The sequence below is a fragment of the Phalacrocorax carbo genome, chromosome 3 (assembly GCF_963921805.1).
Source record: "Phalacrocorax carbo chromosome 3, bPhaCar2.1, whole genome shotgun sequence".
Classification (NCBI taxonomy): Eukaryota; Metazoa; Chordata; class Aves; order Suliformes; family Phalacrocoracidae; genus Phalacrocorax; species Phalacrocorax carbo.
This window is the reverse complement of record NC_087515.1, coordinates 126,527,918-126,549,012: the sequence shown is the minus strand read 5'-3', so window position 1 is coordinate 126,549,012 and position 21,095 is coordinate 126,527,918. Positions and strand designations below refer to the sequence as shown.

Sequence of the window (21,095 nt, the reverse complement as noted above, 5' to 3'; positions counted from 1 at the left end):
AAGAACATGATTCAAGATCCCAAAAAGACTACAAACCCAACTCATGAAGTCCACTATTGCAGCACCCTGTAAAAGTCAGTCCAGGGTACAGACAGGAACTTCGCTGGTGCACTAGCCCTAACAGAGCTAAAGCAAATTCCAAGCCTCTTGGAAATCACTGAGCTTTCCCTCATCGCCTTAGGAAGGTCAGCATCCAACACTGACCTCAACAGAAACGAATAGATTGTGTGATGTCACATGCTGGTTGCCCAGGCAGAGAGTTGTGTTGCCTTTGGTGAGAACATGGAATGGGGAAGATGTTCTGGGGTGTCTGCAGAAGCATCACTGCTCTGAATGCTGTTGAAGAGTGTTGGCCCAAGGCTGGGACCGAAATGCTGCTCCTTACCCTCTTTAGTTTAACTTCTCTCATCAGTGGCATCAATGCAGGCTTTTCTTCTCAACTTTTTGTGTTCAGAAATGACCAGCAGAGTGGAACTGCTCGTAGCCCTACAGGATACACACGCTTCGGTAAGTGAAATAGGCCTGGGCGTATTCCTTGTGCCTGATGGCATATACGTACGGCTTGTGCTATAGCCTGATACTGATGTCTTCCACTCATACGCCCTAAACAAGGATTTTATCCAGCCCACCTGTGGCCCTGCTAGCCCCTAGCAGGGCCTGGGCATTGCTTTGCAGAGTGCAGGTTTGGGGAGGCTACAGTGGTGCCAGGGGTTTTGGTAGGGATCAAGTAGCATGGATAGATATAGGCCAGTGCTTTGGCTGATGTCCTGCCCCTCTAGTTTAGTAGCACAGGCGGTGACACTGCTGCAGGTCAGCAATGCGTCTCATTTTGTACCCAGAGTGTGGCCTCCGACCGTCTTACGAGTCCTTTCTGAAGACTGGCAAGAGGATCGCAGCGGGGAGATACGCCAAGGCTGGGGAGTTCCCGTGGCACGTGAGCATCCAGAGCAACGGAAAACATATTTGCGGAGGCACCGTGATCAGCGCATTGTGGATTTTAACTGCGGCCCATTGCTTTGCAGAAGAGGTGTGAGTACTTGGGGAAAGCGAGGACAGCCGAGGCACAATGGGTTCATAATGTCGCTCCTTGTGGGTGTAGGATATGTATGTCCTTGGGGTCAGGTGCAACATCTCTCTGACAGAGGCAGAAAGAGAGCCCTGAAAACAGGATTTGTCTCCTCCGGGGAGAACAGGCCCATTTTTGATCAGAGGTGGTGTTACAATAAAAATGTGCACGAATCTGCATAACCAGGAGATGCAGAAGGGGATTGTTTTGAAGGATGGTCTGAGCAGCCTCGTATAAATGCCCGTGATGCTGTTCTGATCCCCAAGTGTTTCCTGTATGTCTACACATGTTGTGGTACCTTGTAAAAAGAGGTGCATTCCATTCCAGCTTATTCTCACACCCAAATTACCTTTGCTTTTACATGGCAAACACCTTTATCTCATGGAGAGTCTGATTTTAAAACAGCAGTTTCTGGATAAATCAACCCCATGCAATACCCAGGGTCAGAGTCCAGCCCTCTGTGAGCCCGCTCCAGACTTCAGCAGGCCCAAGAGCCAAGACTGCTCGGTGACAAATGACCTGTGGCACCACAACCTGGAGCAGCTGGCTGGAGGCAGCGCGGCCCAGAGCAGCCAGCCCAGGGCACGGTGATCCCGAAGATCCAGCCCTCTCCATCTGTTCGTTAGCGACTGGCCTATTTATAACTTGGTTGCATTCGTGTTCTACCTCTGCACCTCTCTTCCCTGAAAACTAGCTTTGCCTTGAAGTGAGGGTAGATTTCTGTGATATTTATTGCTAACCTGCCTCTGCAATTTGCTGAGCACCACCCTACACTGCTCAGGGGAAGGAGGCACCAACCTTTATCACACAACGCCTTCATGTTTGCTTATGTGTACGCTGCTTCTGTTTTGTTTAAAAGGCCACCAGATCTCACTGTTGTCATGGGGGGAACTGACCTCCGCCTCCCGCTGGAAGAATATAAGCCGGACAGCTTGATCATCCACGAAAACTTTGATAGAATGAGCATGCAAAATGATATCGCTCTGATCCTGCTCAGCAATCCCATCGAGTTCAGCAATGAGAAAATCCCCATCTGCTTGCCCTTCATATATGACATCAATACGTGGCAACACTGCTGGGTTGCAGGGTGGGGAGCCGCAAGTGGAGGTGAGAAGCTGTCAGGACATGTGTTTGCTAACGGAGGCTGGTTTTTATCCATTAAAAGTAGATCTTGTCTCCCAGGAGGGGTTATCCACACCAACTTCCACTCCTTACCTCCCTGGTTAACAAATCCAGATCCTTGTAGCCTCTGCACATCCACCAGTTCTCTGTTCAGGGCAAAATCCAGTAACCTGCTGACCCACAGAGCAGAGTCCCTGGTACCCTGAGCACGTATGCTCAAGCTGAAACCTCAGAGCCCATCTTTGCTCTGCCAGAACTCAACCCCTTGCTTGCCTTTTTTGGCACCCAAAGCAAGACACGCTCCCTCCTGGTGGGCAAGTTAGGCTGGCTCTGAAGTGGTCTGGAATAAGGGAAATGGAGGTCTAGGGTTGTCTTTGGCTTAATGCCTCCATGAACCAGATTGATTCAGTGGTACTGGCTACCCCTCTTCTCCACTCATTTAGAACAGCAGATTGCTATTGCTAATTACTCTTTTTAAGCCCTGATGAAAGTAGCTCCAGCACTGAGTGTGACCCAAAACGTCTATCCTGAACAAATGTCACTAAATGGCTAATGAGTGATTTCATTATTGGAAAGAGGTAATCGGGACAGAGCAGGCAGGGTGGTGCTTGGGGCTTTAACAGTCCTTCCTAGGATGTAGTAAGTGAATGTCCTATTTAATCCTTGCTATTCTGCTCTGTAGGGTTACTGTCTTCTCTTTGAAACTCTGCATTTTCCTTCTTAGGCTTCATTTGCCTCACGTAACAGCAATATACAACACAACACTGTGTTATGGTTGTGAAACTCTCCCATTTCGCCAAGGTAATGTGCTCTTAGAAACAGAAAAGCAGGGGCCTGCTGCAGAGTCACTCTGCAGCTTGGCAGGATTTCTCTTTAGCTAGTCTCTTTGCAAAAAGCATGGTGTGGCTCCGGAGATTGGTCTCACGCTGCTGTGTGGGCTCAGTTGACATCGCCTCTGCTCTCCAAATTGCACCCTGCAGGAGGGAGGACAGTGCACTTAGCCCTGGCACACGCCCCTTCTGTCTGGGAGGTGTTTCAGAAGAAAAACAGCAGAAGCTTAGTTTGGTGAGAGAAATGTGCCATGGTGTGATATGGGCCATACCAAAAAGTATGAGGTGTTGGTCCACAGCAGGAGAAAAATGGGTGATTTCTCACCTCTATCAGCATTTTGTAGGTGGACATCTCCCAGCTGACACCTCAGGCAGCACAAGCCTGACTCGCCTCTGAATTTGAGCCAGCAGTGCCCAGGTGGCCAAGGAGGCCACCAGCCCCCGGGCTTGTGTCAGCCCTGGTGTGGCCAGCAGGAGGCGGGCAGGGATGGGGCCCCTGTGCTCGGCCCTGGGGAGGCCCCACCTCAAATGCTGGGCTCAGGTTTGGGCCCCTCGGGACAAGAAGGGCCTGGAGGGGCTGGAGCGTGTCCAGAGAAGGGCAGCGGGGCTGGGGCAGGGTCTGGAGCACAAGTGTGCTGGGGGGCGGCTGAGGGGGCTGGGGGGGTTTAGCCTGGAGAAGAGGGGGCTGAGGGGAGCCCTTCTCGCTCTCTGCAGCTGCCTGAGAGGGGCTGGAGTGAGGGGGGGGCTGGTCTCTGCTCCCAAGTCACCAGTGACAGGACGAGAGGAACCGGCCCCAGGCTGCGTCAAGGCAGGTTTAGATTGGATATTAAGGAAAATTTCTTCACTGAAAGTGTTGTCAAGCACTGGCACAGGCTGCCCAGAGAGGTGGGGGAGTCCCCATCCCTGGGGGTATTTAAAAGACACGTAGACGTGGTGATTTGGAACATGGTTTAGTGGTGGTCTTGGCAGTGTTAGGTTTATGGTTGGACTCTGATCTTAAGGGTCTTTTCCAACCTAAATGATTCTATATGACTGCAGTCAGTTAGACCTCAAGTGAAGCCACCTTCTTGGAGATGGCTACATCAAAGCATTTTAATCTGTGGATGCTGCCATGGAGCAGCCCCATCTTAACTGGGAAAGGGACCTTTCAACATTTGATCTTTTAGATATTATCTTTCAGTCCCACCTTCCCAGAGGTGCTGGGAGGATTTAGCTCAGAGAAATACGGAAGAAGGAATGAGTTTCTGAAAATCTGTAGGCCTCCTCCCCAGCAGCACATCCTCCAAAATTCAGCTCAGGCTTTTGACACAGGTTCACTTTGAAGAGAAATATGGGTGAAATGAGCGGGTTTCCCCAGTAGCCCTGCATATTGTCAGTCTTCCTGTCACTTGGTGGTGCCTGTTGAGATTTCTTGGTTTTTTCCATCTCAAGGAAAGAATAAAGCAGATATTTCCATTGTGCGCTACCACCCCGAGAGCCACTTTGTAAAAGTTACAGCTGGTCCCCTGGGTGAGGCATGGCCTCACAGCATTCTGTGAAAGCATAGGGATAACAAGATCACCTGTTCTGGGGAAAGCTCAGTGGGCTTTCCTCTGCAGAGCTCTCACAGGACCCCATGAAGAGTCCTTTAAACTGGGCTCCCCAGAAATATGGGTGAGAAACCCAAGGTGTGCAGTGCAGCTCATCTCAGGTCATCACCAAGACCAGCAGGATAAGCCATCCCTTTGGGGTCTTCCAGCTGTACTGCATCCCAGAGTTCACCTACAAAAATTATTTTTTATAATCTTATTTAGCAAGCCTAAATATGATTTAGCAATCCCCAGGATTTCATCTCTGCCCATTAACAGCTCCCCCCCCCCTCTATCTACCTACTCACCTCCTAGGCTGGCCTAAAGTCAAGAGCACAAACTTATCTTTGCTAACATTTGGACAGCCCCTGTAAGCCCCCATGACCCCAAGACCATACAGTTGTGCCCTGAGACCCTCTTGCCAAGAGAAGCCTTGGAAATTCAGCCAGGAGCCATCCCAAAGGCTCATCTCCGTCTGTGGTTTCACCCTCAGAAGTCTGTGCTGTTCTGCAGGGTTTGTTAATCATTCTCTTCTTGCTTGCTGGTTAGCAGTTGCGGCACCAGCATCCTATGTGCTGCAGAAAGCGCGGATGAAGCTCATCAGCAGGGAACAGTGCTTGGAGCGGATCCCACAGCTAGTGGAGAACGTGCTCTGTGCTGAGCTAGACAGAGGAGAAAGAGGCACCTGCCAGGTAAAGTAAACAGGCTCCTGGACAGCCACACTGCCTTTGGGGGCACAGAGATATCAGAGGAGAAGCTTCTTTGCTTCAGGAATGAACAACAATCCTTCCCACAGCTTCCTGGGGTTGCTAAAGCTTCTCTACAGGAGGCCAGGGTAGGATGCCCAGGGGCCAAAGAGCTGCCTGCAAAGGCGTATTGACCTAGGCAGTGGGGATGCTGGCTCTTGGGGTCAGAAATCAGTGGTGGTGCTGCAAACAAAACACCTTCTTGAGCAGATGGGCCTCTCCTCACACTCTCCCCCTGCACTGATTCCCTCGCTGCAGAGAGAGAGAGACAGGAACTCTGCGAGGGAAACCACAAGCTGAAAGGAGGGCAAGGGAAAAGGGTGGTTCCCAACAGGTCCCCTTGGATGGGAGACAGTGGATGGCTCTGGGCAGAGGAATTAGGACTTTTAGCTCACAGCTATTTAAAAACTCAGCGTCTGCTCTGGCCAAGCTGTGCGGTGGTGGGAGCGATGGGAGGAGAGGTCTCGTGTCCCTGCAGAGAGGGCTCAGCACAGCATGGGCTGTGTCTTCCTCCTGCCTGGAGTCCCCTCAGCCCTGGGCTGGGCAGTGCTTCTTTATTGCCAGGTTAAATACTGAAAGGACACATGAAACTTTGTCCAGGAGGGCCAAAACAAAAGAATTGTGTGGGAAATTGAGTCCAGGTAGGTTTAACTTGAATATTAGAAACCTTTCTCAGGTGAGGTCTTCGCTCTGATACAAATGCCTTTGATAACATGGCAGGTTGGTCTGTGGCTGCAAGAACTAGTTGCGTCTTATTGCAGTGGGTTAGTGATGTAGGATGGTGGAGTTCCGAAGCTAAGTAACAGAGTTCAAGCAGTATTTGATATCAGGGACTGCTAAGGGGAGAGAACTGACATAAACACCCAGATATGGGAAAACCTCACTCAGAACTTGTGCCCTCAGAACATGCTCCATCCACAGGATCGCTGTGCTGAAGTCAGACAAGGTCTGAAAGCCAAAACACACCTTTTCTTTCACAGCACCCAAGCTCCAACCCCTCCTCTGAGCCCTCCCTGCAGCCTCCGCTTCAGGACTAAGGTCTCTGTCCTCTACTGAGCAAGGGTTTCCTTAGACATGTGTGTGTGTTTGGAGGGGGCAGATGGGCAGACACATATACGCACAGCTTCATCCTGTAGGAATCATTCATTGAGGGAACCAAACCAACACCCGGGACAGAGAGGCATCCCCTGCCCCTCGGCAAAGACAGTGGGTACAGGGCTCACGCACTGCAAAGCCGCTGCGATCCGGGCCCGTAGCTGGGCAGCTGAGGGGAAGCTTTGCTTTGCAAAATCATTTTTTGATTAGCCAGAGAGCGTCTGCCTCTGAAACCATTCATCTAGTGACTTTCACCTCCATTAAATTCAATCAAAAATTTTAAAAAGAAAACTGCCACAGGATAACATTAACATGATTAAAGAATGCACTTCCCAGCCCAGCCTTAAGTTCTGTGGCTGAATTATGCTGGTGAAACAGCAAGAGCACTTGTACCCAGCAAAATGAATCTCCTGTATTCAGAAAGCTGATGAGGGTGCTATTTTGATCTACAATAATGTTAGAGTTGCCTGAGAAATGAACTAGGGCTTTCCAAGCAGTGGAAACGATTGCATGTGTGAGAACACTCATAACCCAGCAACTGCCCACTTTTAGTGGAAGCTTGACCAGGCAGAAACGTCTTGCGACCTGAAATAACTAGAGCAAGACAAAACTATACCCTAGGCTAGAAGTGCGGCTCTTCAGGAGAGGAAGAGGTGACGTGACTTTTCATTAGAATTTGCTAATTTGCTGGCGGAGAAGCATTTTGCTGATGGGTAGTTTGCTGGGCAGTGCTGATTAAAGTTGGGTAGGGCACATTTTGGCCTTGCTAGGCTTGTTCAGAAATCCGGTGGCTTGCACATAGTAGACTGCCTGGTAATGAACTGGGAGGCCAGGTCCAAACCTTGCTCTGCAGGATGGACACCCAGTTCATCTGCCCTGGGCAGATAGCGAGGTACGCTGTAGATGGTGCAGTCTATTGAACTACTCTTTTCCATAAAGATTATGGGAAATCTCATCAAATGACGAGGTGTCAAATGACGTCAAAACCTCTTGCCTAATGACAATGAGGCAAGATTTCAAAATACTTTTACAAAGCCAGCACTGTCAAGGAGCAGACTTGGGCACGGTTTTGGTCTGTGCCAACCAGCTGTCTCCTGGATGATTTCCAGACACAGCTCAAGCTTTTGCATGGGTCAGGAGCCACCCATAATAATCACTTTGGATCCTGGCACTCCAGTTTAGAGGCCAGGAAGGAGTAACAGCGCAGGCAAGGCAGAGATCCCTGGTCAGGGAACAAGCCCTGGAGATGCTGAGCTTGCTGGTGTGGATGTGGTCACAGTAGACCTGGAAGCCATGCACTGCACAGGTGCATGATCTTTCTGGACATGAAGTAGATAAAAGCCTTATGTTAACCTTTCCTGAGCTTTGCTGAGAATCAGGATACGTTTGTTCATGTCCAGAGCCAGGCTAAGATGGGCAAGCAGCATCTAGACCCAAGGTTGTAAGTCCACATGATCCTCATCTGGATGCAAAGGATTACCATCCTAAGTCTTTGCACTGTGTGCCATTTGTGTGTTAGATTTTCGCTGTTGCAGCAAACTCTTTTATAAGTAACTAAAGCAATATATATATCCGCACCGAGGCACCATGTAGTTTCTCCTACTGACCACTGCCTTAATACCCCTGTGTGGCAACAGGACATGAATAGAAAGGCTCAGACGTCTCACCAGCTGCCATCGTACTAGTACCAGACAAAACTGATTTGTGGATCACTGACCATGTTCCTATAATAACTCAAGGCAATTGAATAGAAGAGCTCCTGAGTATTTGTACTTAAAAAAAAAAATCCATTCACTTAAAAAGAAAAATCTATTGTATACCAATTCCCCAGTGGTTCTGCAGACAAATATATAGATTGACTGTGAATTAACACTAACAGGATCTGTAATTGACTTATAGTTCTATTTAGTCATAAACATTAGCATTAATGGATGTTCATGGGGTACAAGTGCTAAAGAACAGACACTAGAGATGGCCTATGTGTTATTTTTTTGTGCGCTACATTTCTTCCATGACCCCATGAACTACAATTGATGTCTAATTCCTTGCTTTCTTAAGCATCTTTTGTTAGGCTCTGATGCAATGGTAACTTGAGCAATAATTAGAGTATAAGGGACTCGCAAAGCAAAAGCCTCTTCAGTGTCTTGGCTATCCAGACAAAATTCAGTAAATGGCCCAATTATATTTCAGAGAGTTTCTGCAAAGGAGGTCTGTGGGGGTAGCTCAGAGCTGTGGTGATTAGGACAGAGTGTGTTCAGCTGGAAGTCACAGTTCACGTACAGTTCAGGTCAGCAGCAGACGAAGGGAGGCCCAGTCCCTGGCTTGACTTTCAGGGGAAGGAATCATTGCACGGCCACAAACAAGCAGTGGGATGGTTCCAGCTCAGCTTCACCGTGCCCTACACCATCCCCTGGCCATAGGGCTGATTTGAGTCATGGGACCCCCTTCCACCAAGTGTAGCAGGAGCTGATCTTTGCCATCTCTGGAAAAGGTCTGAAATGATGCTAGGATGCATCTAGGGCTCTCGGTTTTAATTTCCTTAGGTCTGTGAAAAAGGCAGAGGAGGACCCGTTTCCTTCATCTGCCTCACTCACACATACTGTCGGCAGTTCGGAAAGGGCAAATGCCCTTTACGGCATCTGGGATTCTCGGGGCTCTCACCCCTTGTAGCTATAGCGATAACAGTAGTTGTTGTACAGTCCTGGGTGGGATTTATCCGGCCAGATTCAAGTGTCTTTCTTATAGCCATCTGCTTCTGCTGAATCATCTTTCCATCAATATGGAGGAAAAAAGTGCTTCTGACATGTGATTCACTGAGACTGTTTTAACTATCTATTTTAAAATGAGATAGCACCATGCACGAGTGCTTATTGCTCCCCCTTAACTAATAGCAAGTCCAAGGTGTCTAGCTCAGAGGGAGACACATGGCTTCGAGGCGGGACAGTTGACTACATCTAGGTCCCCAGTGCCATTTTAGATAACGCGGGTTATCCCCCTGGCACCCCGCTGCCCCCTTCTCAAACCATGCCCCAGTGCCACGAACGTGACTGCGATGGGAGCCTGACACCTGCACTGGCAACCCCCAGGAGAGAGGATGAGTCTGGAGCTGAACTCTTACAAGGTCTTGCGTCCTTTTACTGCTGCTAATGTGGCCTCAAAAGCGCAAAGGCAGACTTGTGGAAAAGAATTTTGTAAAGAAAAAGTCTGTGAATGAAAATTGGGTCCATCTAGGGAAATGTTCACAGATGCAAGGAAAAGGTCACAAAGCAGGGAAGCCTGGTCAATCCCTCAGGCTGTTCAAAGAATCTGAGCAGAGGTGGATAGATGCTAGTCTGGTTGCAGTCTGTAGGGATGGGGTATCGGTATGAGGTCTAAGGTTATAGGCCCTTCTGCCTGTCAGACAAAGGTCTCCCGCGGGCCGGGAGTCAAAGCTAACCCCATTTCAGTTCAAAGTCATTACTAGCTATACAAAATTACTTTGCTATTGTACCTTGCGTTAATATTGAAGAGAGCAATCCACTCGCCATCCTCATGGTGGATTCTCCACCACTGAACTATTGCTAACATGCTGGAGTGGGTTTTTTCCCCTAAGGGGCAGAAGGTAACCTGGGAAGCCCCAGAACAAAGCAGTAGAAAGGCGTTTCTGCATTTGCAGTCTCATAAATTTGCTTCTGAAGGGTGTTTTGCTGTGCAGTTCATAAGAATTACAACACTTTCCTTATGTTCCATGGTTTTACAGGGCTTTCATCATTTGATCATTTTATGGTATGGGCAGATAAGTGAACACATTGAGGCTGTGGTAGCTTAATTCTTTCATCTGCCAAAAACATTCCTTCCTATCGCAAGGGCCTGGGATGTTGACGATGGCACGGGTCTCTCCTGCTTTCTTCCTCTGGGTTGTAGCTTTTGGTCCCTCAAACTGATGCTGTTTGGTTTGCAGAAGGGGGGTCCAGCACTACTTTGTGTGCCTGGTGAGAGAAGCTGTGGGGAGCAGAACATCACCGGATCCAGCTGAACACAAAAACCTACTTTGTGCTTGCCCTCGGAGTGGGGGAATGGGTGTGATGACTCAGAGGAGCCGCTTCTCATTCAGTTGCAGTGAGTCAACGGGGCTTTAAGGGAGAGTCATGACTCACAGGCAGATTTAAATTCTTTGAAGGAGTCGACAAGCATGTGGCAGAGGGTGATCCAGCTGATATAACACGCTGAGGTTTCCAAAACTCTTTTAATGAGATTTCTCACCAAAGGCTCAGGGAAAAACTGAACTGTCATGAAGTAGAAGAGCTTTGGTTTGAAAGGGAAGCAACATGGAGGAAGGACCTGATGGGAGGAAGGGCTCACAAGGGGAGCTGTGTTGGCATCTGTGCATGGAATTGTGATGGTCAAGGAGGGCGAATGCTGAGACAACCGAGTTGGCCGATGCCACGGCATTATTCAGAGTGGGCAAAATTGAAACTGACTGTGCGGGGGTGCAGCAGGATCTCATTATTCTGAGGGACTGGAGGTTAGAACAGCAGATGTAGTTCATTGTTGATAAAGGAAAAGTAATGAATATAGGGAGAAGCAACTCCAGCTGAAAGTATGCAATAATAAGCTCTAAATTAGCTCTTACCATGTAAGAAGATCTTGGAGCAACTGTGAATAGTCCTTCAAAAACATCAGCACGAGGCTCTGTGGAGGTCAAAAAGGCAATGAGAGCATTATGAATTATTAGAAAAGGAACAGGTAGCAAAGCAAATGAGTGTTATGCCAGGGCACTGGCTTGCATCCATCTTGGGAGCCTATGTCTTGTGTGCTGCGTGCGACTCCCATGCACCCCACCTGAGGAAGGAGCAGTAGTTTCAGAAAAGGAGAAGAGAAGAGTAGGAGGGATGAACAGGGACACGGAATAGCTTCTGTCGGAAAGGGGAATAACAGATCAGGGCTCTGAGGCTTGTAAAGAGATGTCTGATGGGGGATATGACACAGATTTCTAAAGCCATGAGCAGCAAGGAGAGGACAGTCAAGAGCTGTCCTCTTGTCACTACTGTTCAAAACACATGAAGGAGGGGGTGTCAGATGGCCGTATCAGGCAGCAGATTTAAAACAAAGAAAAGGAAGTGTTTTTTCATCCAAGAGATAATTAAACTATGGAAGTCACTGACCAGGATGTTGTGGGTATTTATCCTAAGGGATAAATGGATTCAAAAAGCAATTAGATAACTTCCTGGATGAAGATCTCTCTAAGGCTATTAATGACTGTGATGTAAATACAACTCTGTAAATACTTGCCCTGTTTCTCATTCTCCTTCCCTGAGCACTTGCTACAGATGATTGTCGGAGACAGGAGTCTGGGCCACATGGGTCTTTGGCCAGATGCATTATAACCGCCTTTAAGTCCCTGCCACCTTAGTTACTAATGGACCTTGCTGATATCTGTGTGAATGGAGTTCTCCCATTTTCCAGCAAGGGGATGGAGGGACAGAGTAGCTAAAGGCTCTCACCTGAGATCTCAAAGGGATCCCCTGAAAGGACCCCAGGTGCCCTGTGTTACCTGGTTCATTTTCAATGCCTGCATGCTAAAAATGGCCATAGCCTCATTCCTTCCAACTTTCTCTAAAGACAGATTGTTCACAGTGAAATAACTGAAGAAATCATCGGTTTGCAAAAGGCTTTCTTTCCTGCCACGAGGGCAGCTCTAATGGCAAGTGTTGTTATTCACAGGCTGATTCTTTCCAATTTACACAGAGCTTACCAACATGAAAATGAAACCAGAAATGACTTGCAAGGATTGTGTATCCACCTAATGAGTATCAGATGCATTGTTCTCCCTCCCCCAGAGCTTCTCCCACCTAAGAAGATTTATGTGGCTGAATGTGTTTGTTCTGATCAATTACCATGTCGCAGACACGAATACAAATACAAAAGGAAGAAGATTACACTCTTGATCCAAAGCCCACTAAAGTCAGCAGAAAGGCTTCTGATGTTCACGAAAAAAGCTTTGGCCATGGTGAAAAGGATGAAACTTCCGTTCAGCTTCAGTGAACAAAGCGCCTCGTTAGTCAGTGACAGTTTTTATACAAGCCAGAACTATTTATCAGCGAATATATCATTGCCCTCACCTCTCTTAATGGGATGATTAACATGCAGTTGTGGAAGGCATGAATCCAGCACCAGATCTGATTTGATGTGGTTGCTTTTTACTCATCTTCTAGTTGACGAGAAACACGGAACAGAAGCAAAGATGCTATTTTTAGGTTTTTTTTGCTGTCCAGAAACTTGGCACTCGGACTGAAGAGCAGGAGCAGGTATCTGGTGTGTGTTACTGACCACAAGTATTTCACCACCAGGATACAGGAGGCTGAAAGCTGAAAGCAGCATTTAATATATTCTTCGATCTTCAGCATCGTTAACCTGGGTGTTCATTAAATTAGCGCTACTGGAAACATCACAGAGCTGAGATAATTGTACCAGTGCTCAAAACTGGCTCCTCCCACACCCTCTCCTACGCAAGGATGGCCGACCTAGGGCCAATGTTTTTGAGAGCTTAAGGTGGATACAGGGATATATGGAAGCGTCCAAGAAGTTTATTTTCTCTATCTTTAGCCCTATCAAAACCAGGCTACTGATTCATCTGGGCTACTGCTATAATTATGTCAGTGAGATTATCACACGGAGAGGATGATTTAGCCCACTTTGTGATAAAATCATTGAGTGAAATAGCTGAAGTTAAGAGAAATGGCATGTTAGAAGTTGCACCCATGAAGCAGACCAGCTCAGCCCATGTGGAAAGGGATCTGAAGTAGAATTTGGGTCTCAGGGCTTGTGAATTAGAGAAATGGATTTGCAGCTGCTGCCTGAGTTTTCACAGCGTTACCTAACTCGCTCCCTCTCTGCCCAGGTTTTAAATCGCTTTCCGCAGCTGACAGCCTCCCAAGCCCTGCAGACGTCTCTCCCTTTCCTCGCCGACCAGGCAGAGAACAAAACGAGCATGGTTAAAGAGGCAAAAAGGGAAAAGCAGATCTGATTTGAAGAGAAAACTGCATGGTCTGTAGTTTGAATAGGGTTTCCTGGTTCTGCCGTTGCCTCGTGCAAATCGCATCCCTTTTCTGCTGTGGTTTTCTCAGCTATGAAATACGATAAGACTTTTCCCCCCAAGGACAGTCACAAGGTATCAGGAATTAACTGGTATTTAAGTGCCCTGGGAGAAAGGTCCTTTGCAAGTGTGAACAGCCTCCAAATTGGACACTCTGAAGCCGTTCTGCCTCGATGACGTGCGGGAGCTCTACCAGTGCTAGAAATCTTCTGTAGTGGGAAAAGCGGGCACGATGCACCCCGACACATCACCGATGGATCGTCAGCCGTTGCTGCGTCACTGGCTTGCGAACGGCTCCCACTCTCTCGACTTCATTTATTATCTTTGTGTAGGAGGCTCGAAGTGCCTTCCTTTTTCTACCAGGATAATACGTTTGGCCTGTTCCTGCCCTGAGGGAATTAGCGGTAAAATTCCCAGTAATTTAATTGTGCGTACAGCCTAGATGTTCATTCATTCAAACAGGATGCCATTGCCAAGGACACTGATAACGCATGGATCCAAGGTCATTGCAAGGTCACTTGCACGATTCACGCAAATTCTTCGCTGAAACGGGGTCGGGAAATATCTTTAGATCCTGCATGTGAAGAGGGTCCAGCAGCACTGGCTGAGATGCAGACATACAGCTGCAGTAACACCATTTCAGTGCAAACAGTATTGAACTTATGGTTGGACTCAGTGATCTGAAAGGTGTTTTCCAACCTAAATGATTCTGTGATTCTATGAATGCTGAAGCAACATTTGCTCTGTATTTATCTTCTTTCTCCCCTGCTCTGTGCGTGTTGAACCAAAAAGAAAAATAGAAAAAAATAATAAAGATGAACATACTACAGGTCTGGTCCCTCCATCTAATGAAGTGAATAGGAATTCTGCCATAAACTTTAGCGGGTGCTGGTGAGTTGCACAAGGGACTACAGCCACTTCCTTACCCATTAATTAATGTGTGTTAGCTCAGGGTAGCTGCTGGCGGAAGGGGCTTCGTACATTAATGACAAAGACATTTCTCAAAGTAGCGTACAAAGAGGGAAGGACAACATTTCCCAGGAAAGCTGGCTGTCTCAGGAAATGGGTTTGTATTGAATTTCTGATTTGCCACAAGAAATACTGGAGATAGGGTAGAAAAAAGATTCAAACCCACTGTGGAAGGAGGCTGTCTTATTTAGAGCAGGGGCTGCACAGCACCTCAGACATACATAACTGTCCAAAAAGTGCTGTACCTGGCTGGGTGGATTTTGTGCTGGTGTCTCTTCTCCCTCGGGTTGTGTTTGGAGATTGCGCGCAGAAGTCATACAGGCAACTAGATGTGCTCTTGGTGTTCAAGCTACAGCAGCCAACAGGAGGACGCTTCTCTTTGCAGGGTGGCTGCAGCGTGCATTTGGAGGCTTGCATGCACTGGGTGAATGATGGCTGCCCTTGCAGTAGCAGGCAAGATTTCAGTAAAATTACTGTGCTTGCAAGAAGGATTTGTCAGGATTGTTGTTCTTGTCCTGCCTGATTTCTGGATGCTAGCCCCCAAAATTAACAGTGGGCCGGTGTCTAGCACCTACACGCACTGGTTTTGCAGAGGAGTCAAGGACTGAATGAGCAGTCACCACAAACGTACCTTTACACTCTCAGATATTATCTCTTGGTGACAGGATTCAGGTATCCTTCTGGGGCCACGATAGCAGGTGGAAACGGTTGAGAAGGACAGGGCATTGCGCTAAGCCACAGCTCACCACCAATCTCCTCCTCTTACCTTCTGTATCTATTTATTCTGCTGGGATCTCAGGGCTGAGCTGTGAAATTTTGAGTCCAAAATTTCCTTGTTCCCCCAAATCCTCACGAACTCGGGATAGAGTTTGATCTTCCCAATCAGCCTGTGGGATGCAGCTGCTATGAGACCTGAGGTTTGATCCTGCTATAACATCCTCCTTACGCCGTAGGTGGACAGCGGGGGACCTCTGGTTTGCAGCTACTGGAACACCATGAAGTGGTTTCAGGTCGGCATCGTCAGCTGGGGAGAAGATTGTACAGAAAAGCCAAACCATGAGATCTTAATGTCTGTTTACAGCTACCGTGGCTGGATTGAGACTGAGACAGCCATGAGGGGGAAACCTTTCTTCATTGAAGGAATGGATAACCATGCAAATGCCAGGGTGGTTCCTTCCAGGGCTGAGGCACAGCTGGCCTTTCTTGAGTATTTTCTCCTTTTATTTCTCTCTTTAACAGCAATTAGATTACTTTAGAGAAGATTTTTTCAAACCATAATAAAAGTCAGAACTACTGTCTCATTCTTCTTTTGCTGCTGACCCATATAGTCATGTCTCTTGTCAACCTGCTCCATCTCACTGATGTGGACACAGGTGCCAAAACGAGATGCCACAGTGAGACAAGGGAGCGATGGCGAGGACATGGAGATGAAATGAGAGAGCCAGGACACAGCCAAGAGAGGCCATAATCCTCTGGAAAACACATAGTTTCCACACTGGTGGCTCACATCAGGCCCAGTTATTTGCTAAGCTCAGATGTGAAGTCAAGAGGTGGTATCTGAAGCAGCTGCTCCCTTTGGAAAGCTGAAACCCTTAGACACGTCTTAGCTTACTCAGTTGCCTACTAGCTTAGGTATTGGTAGGACAGCTCTGGGTTAATGCATCTTACAGCTAATTATTAGCTGGACTACTATATCTTCTAGCTTGCAGCTGGCCCAAGCTAAGAGCATCTTCGGGGACCACAGCAGCTGCTCAGGTGCTTAAGGTATCTCCTTAAGCTAGAAAAAGGGCAAGAAATCTTTTAGCCAGGGTTGGAAGGTGTAGCATGATGTAACCGATCAGTCTTATTTACCTGGATTGCAAATCCTGGGTTTTTGGTTGTTAAAGGCAATAGGGAAAAATCTGGCTGAAGAGAACTGGTTCTGAGCTATCCATAAAATGCTGTCTGCAGAAGTCCCTTGGCTTGGTAATTAGCCAAAATTAAGTCATTGCAAGTAAATGGCAAATCAAAAGCAAATAGCAGGGTTTTTTTCTCTGTTAGAGGCCTATTGCATGCAATGCTGAGAGGTCCACATCCCAGCCCGAGCTGGGACTGAGCTGGTCCTTCATGCAGTGCGTGGTCCTTCATTGCTTCTCCAGCAGCAAAGTGCATCGCAAAATGCATTCTGGTCTTCACAAGGAGGTCGCTTTTCTTGGAAGTGATGGAGAAGGAGGCAAGCAGCAAGGTCTCCTTCATGTCCCACCTTTGCAATGGCATAAAAGCACCTGTAATTTGCAGCAATGATAAAACTCAGTGAATGTGCAATGGGACAGAACCTCACAAATTGGTTTTAATTACCTTGATATTTTCTGGCTAGCTGGTGGAGAAGCCTTGTAAATGAGAATTAATTCATCTACCTTAAGCTAATGCAAACCCATCTTGGCATAAAAGTCAGCCTTTATTTTCTGTGTTATCTGAGCAGAAAATAATGCTTAATTATTATTAGTTCTGAGTAATGCTTATGAAAATTGCTCCAAATTAATTTCACATGGCTGACTGGCTAATGGATGCATAAGGGTCTTGTAACCCATTGCAAAAAGACTAATAAAAGCTAAAAACGAGGGGAATATATTACTTTAGCAGCTATTAGTAGTAGACAGTGTCTGCTGGCATTAATACCTATATTTATTTTCCTTTCTATTAATAATATATCAACAGATTCTAGAAGCTGTGGCAGGGGCTGGACTTCAGGAAATATTTCCTAATGCTGCAATCTATTCAGCTGCCGAATCCTTTCCCCCAAAGGAAATAAGAGATGTCCTCCTGCCTGAACTATTTTAATGTAGGAATTGTATAAAGCACTCTTGTCTACAGCACACGGCATGGAAAAATCCTGTGCTTACAGGGACCTGCAGAAGGACCCGGTAGGTGTTTTTCTGTCAGTAGCGTTTGCAAACTGATAATGGTCTGTGTTAAATGAAGGCAATGCTACGTCGTGGTTACAGCAGGGCACTGCTGCTATGGGTTTTGATCCGTTCTGCTGCTCGTTCACTCAGTGGCCTTGGGAAAAGGAAGTCTGTGGCTCGTGCCTCAGTTTCCCTACTTGTAAATTGAGATAATTAAAGTGGTTCACTTTGGTATATGGAAATATCAGTTCTGCAAATTAAGACCAGCTACACAGCTGCAAAGTAATAAACAATAAAGAAACTCTTCCCTCTTTATTTAAAGCACCATTGAATTAATTAAAGTGAATTCATCTTTGCTACTTCATATATTGTTCAACAATTAGGGTGAGAAAGGAAATGTTTGTTTAATATTTCTATGCTGTAAGTAGGTCTGATGAAACATTTTGTTTCAAAGGTGCCTGTGTTTCGAGGGAGCACATCGCTTTTGATTATGGATTTGTGCTGGAATCACACAAAATCAAAATGCAATATATCGGCTTTGTCATTAACATTTCTATGTGACCCATTAATTTTTTAAACTTTAGAGCATTGGTGTACTATGTTTCTTATGTTATTGTATTCCATAATTGTGGGTTTAGCTCATCTAAGTGAAAGGTTTCCAAACTGAACTACCTCAACATTTATGCCTCAGGCTATAGTTTGGGATATTCTCTTCTTGTCTTAATTTGCAGCTCATTTCTTATTGCTCCTTCCCTCTTTCCCGATTCCTCTTCCTCATGTCCAGTCATCCCAATGGGGAGCATCAAGCAGTCTGGGCAAAATAAATCTGTCTCTTGCAATATCGTTTGCTCGGTGAGCAAAGGTGACCAACATAAACCAAGAGGCTGCTGCCTGGAGCATGGCGGTGCAAAGTGCCCCAAAATACAGGTTTTGCCCTCAGCACTACACCTTTAGCAGCAAATACCAGAAAAGAAGCAAGCTATGGAAATAGAGACACGAGGAGACATCCGTAAGATGATTCAGGGAAAAAATATAGGAGGATATGGGTACTCAAGGAGACAGAGAAGAGGCAGTCAGGCCTTGCTTGCACGTTTTGCTAAGGAGATAAGAACAAAAGCACTTCCGCGATCAATGAGGGCAGCAATTTAAAAGCCAATATACCAAAGTAATTTTGCCTTAGTTCTGCAGAAATTAAGGGCTCTGTGTATGTATGTATATCTGTGTGTTTCCCTGCTTGCCCCTTCCCAGCTGGCCATTTGCATGCAAGCTTGAGCAGGGAGATAGAAGATCTGGAGATGTTGGTGTTTGTGCAAGTCTGGCAGCAAAAGCTGGTTGCAGATGAGAAGTTGGGAGGGCTCCAAGAAAGCAGGAGAGTCGTGTGGCTCCACCTCAGAGACGGGTGGTTGGAAGATCATCAGTCCAAGTTCACAGATAACTACTGCTGAAGAAACCCAACCTTCAGTCACAGTGATGATCCCAAGCCTCTCTCCCCCTGCTCCTCCTTGGTAGATGTGACAAAGCAGTTCGCAGCGCGATCCTTTCCGAGGGACTGAGGTTCCCCATTTCCCCCTTTTCCAGCCTGTGCTTCCTCACGGGGTAAGACACAATGAAGAGCATAGGTTTGCCTTCTCCTGCTCCCTTCAGCATCCCGAGCACCTCTCTGTCCATCTGAGGAGACGGCAGATGGTACACACGGCTGGGACCACAACCATTGGCATCCATTTGTCATTCCATATGCACTGCAAGAAGTGTTTTGACTTTGTGTGCTGTCTGACATCAATGCAAGCAAAATGTCGGAGGGCTTATTACTCCCATGTTTTTGTGTGTTTACCAGGCGAGGAGTGAAAAAGCACCTGTGGATATGGTAGAAATCGTTGGTCAGCTCTGTAATTGTGTCTTTTGTTGACACTAAAGTCGGTTAGTGCTGGATGCTGGAGGCTGCAGAGGATCAGCACCCATTCCTACATTTCCCAGCAACTTCCCAAGTGGCATTCTGGACAAGCCGTTTTTCAGGCTAGGGACTTAGTTCATCCTTCTGTAAGCATGACAATAATTAAAAGCCAGGGACGTCTCTTGGGATGCATCAGTTGTGCTCGTGATGAATCACTGTTGTTAACTAAAGTGAAGATAGCTCTGGACAGAAAACACTACTGACAGTATTCAACTACTTATTTTGTTCAGCAACGGACGAACGCTTCTGGTGCTGGGCTGAAGAGACGATTTGAGCGGGTGGATTGTGGTCTGGAGGAGAGCCTGGCTTTGGCATGAATACAGGATGGGGGTTAGCAGCCCTTGACATGCCTAACCAAGCCATTGATGTCCCTAAATTCACCCCAGAAATACAACCGTGCCTTTCCCTGCAATGTGGGAATGCTCAAGCACAACATATCAGTGAGCAGGGCCCACCCTCTGCCCAGCGGTTGTGCTTGCTGACCTTGAAGAAACACCTATTCTGCTTGAAGGATTTTGCTCTGTTGCCATTTTTACTCTTTGAGCACTTCATTGCCAGGGAAATCCTTCTGGTTTCGGCTTGTCTGGCAGTCCTGTGGCAGCCCCCACTGCATCATGGCTGGCTTGTCTAAGCCACGTTTGAACTGCCCATGAGCTTCAGGAGCACTGACTTGGCTGCCTCCGGGTAGACCATCCTCTGATGTTCTGAGCTTGGTGTACACCACTCCTGGTGGTTACTGGGGCTCGCAAAATGAACCAGCTGGCAGCAACTGAAGTTACAACATCCTGCGGCATCATGTAGCGTCCTCTGATGGGGTGTTTCCAAGTGTCTGCATTCAAAGTGTCGGCCTCCCATGTCATTTTCTGAGAGGTGCCAAGTGCTTGCTAGCACTTTTTGTATTCACAACCGGTTTCTTTCTCCATGTCTCATCATGATTCAGTGCTTCAAGGGCTCTTTAATATGCAATTCACTTTGTTCCCACAGCCCGAACCACTAAATGATTTAGCATGTGGCTACAGAGGAGAGAACTGCATTTGGCTTCTCTGCTGGGAAGGGTGGGCTTCAAGACACTGCTGGAAAGCAAAAGTTCCTCATCCTCAAGGCTTTTGAATTTGTGTGTCTTAAGACTAACTCTGCAGACGTTAACCACAACTCCAGAGCTAATCCATGTTCCTCCACATTAGGGAAATGGGGAGGAAAGGGTGCTACTTAGGCACTGAATGCAGGCACAGGGGCGTAAATTCAGCTCTGCAGCAATCCTGTGAGATCCTAGAGGAGCTCTGCAGGGTTGCATATGGAGAGGATTGACTCTTGAAAATTGAATCAGTTGTGAGCCATCTGAAATTCCTTTGGAGAGCTATTGGGAGAAGAAAACTTTGCTCGTTGTCTCCTCTCCTTTGAACACAATGGGAGAGAACTCGAATGGACTTGTGCTTTGGACATAGATGGGAAGGACTTTTCTCACCATCAATGTGAAAAGCATTGCTTCAGTCTGGGATGAGTAAGAACTGGGGGAAAAGATAGGAAAGTGAGGATTTCCACTGAAGAGGGTTACCTCAAGCAAAAACTTTGGGAGCAACCTTGGTCCTAGCAGAATCATGGGAAAGAGCCAAGGGAACAATAGGAAGTGATCTGTCGACTATGAGCACGAGTTTACAAACAACCCCTGAAACACAGCGTTTCAGGCCAGTGGTCTACATATTCCTTTATTTCAAGCTGCACTAATCCTTTGCCTGGTTTTGCAACTTTTTGACCATGGACTCAAGTTAAAAGTGATGCTATACAGAG

The 21,095-nt window shown here is 47.1% G+C and overlaps 1 protein-coding gene across 1 annotated transcript; it reads left to right on the top strand.

Annotated features, from left to right (window-relative positions):
• Window positions 1–322: 322 nt before the first annotated feature.
• Window positions 323–17,737, top strand: LOC104040702 (serine protease 55). The gene is made up of 5 exons (XM_064448274.1): window positions 323–507; window positions 840–1,029; window positions 1,926–2,173; window positions 5,139–5,278; window positions 15,425–17,737. Exons 1-5 carry the CDS (start codon window positions 372–374, stop codon window positions 15,725–15,727), a joined length of 1,017 nt encoding a protein of 338 aa, XP_064304344.1. The 5' UTR covers window positions 323–371; the 3' UTR covers window positions 15,728–17,737.
• Window positions 17,738–21,095: the final 3,358 nt, after the last annotated feature.

What these genes read in the sequence shown, in the direction of transcription:
- LOC104040702 (XM_064448274.1), top strand. Translation starts at nt 372, where the DNA reads ATGCTGCTCCTTACCCTCTTTAGTTTAACTTCTCTCATCAGTGGCATC. An exon ending in TACAGGATACACACGCTTCG is followed by an intron (nt 508 to 839) that starts GTAAGTGAAATA and finishes TTTTGTACCCAG; the next exon opens with AGTGTGGCCTCCGACCGTCT. An exon ending in CATTGCTTTGCAGAAGAGGT is followed by an intron (nt 1,030 to 1,925) that starts GTGAGTACTTGG and finishes TTTGTTTAAAAG; the next exon opens with GCCACCAGATCTCACTGTTG.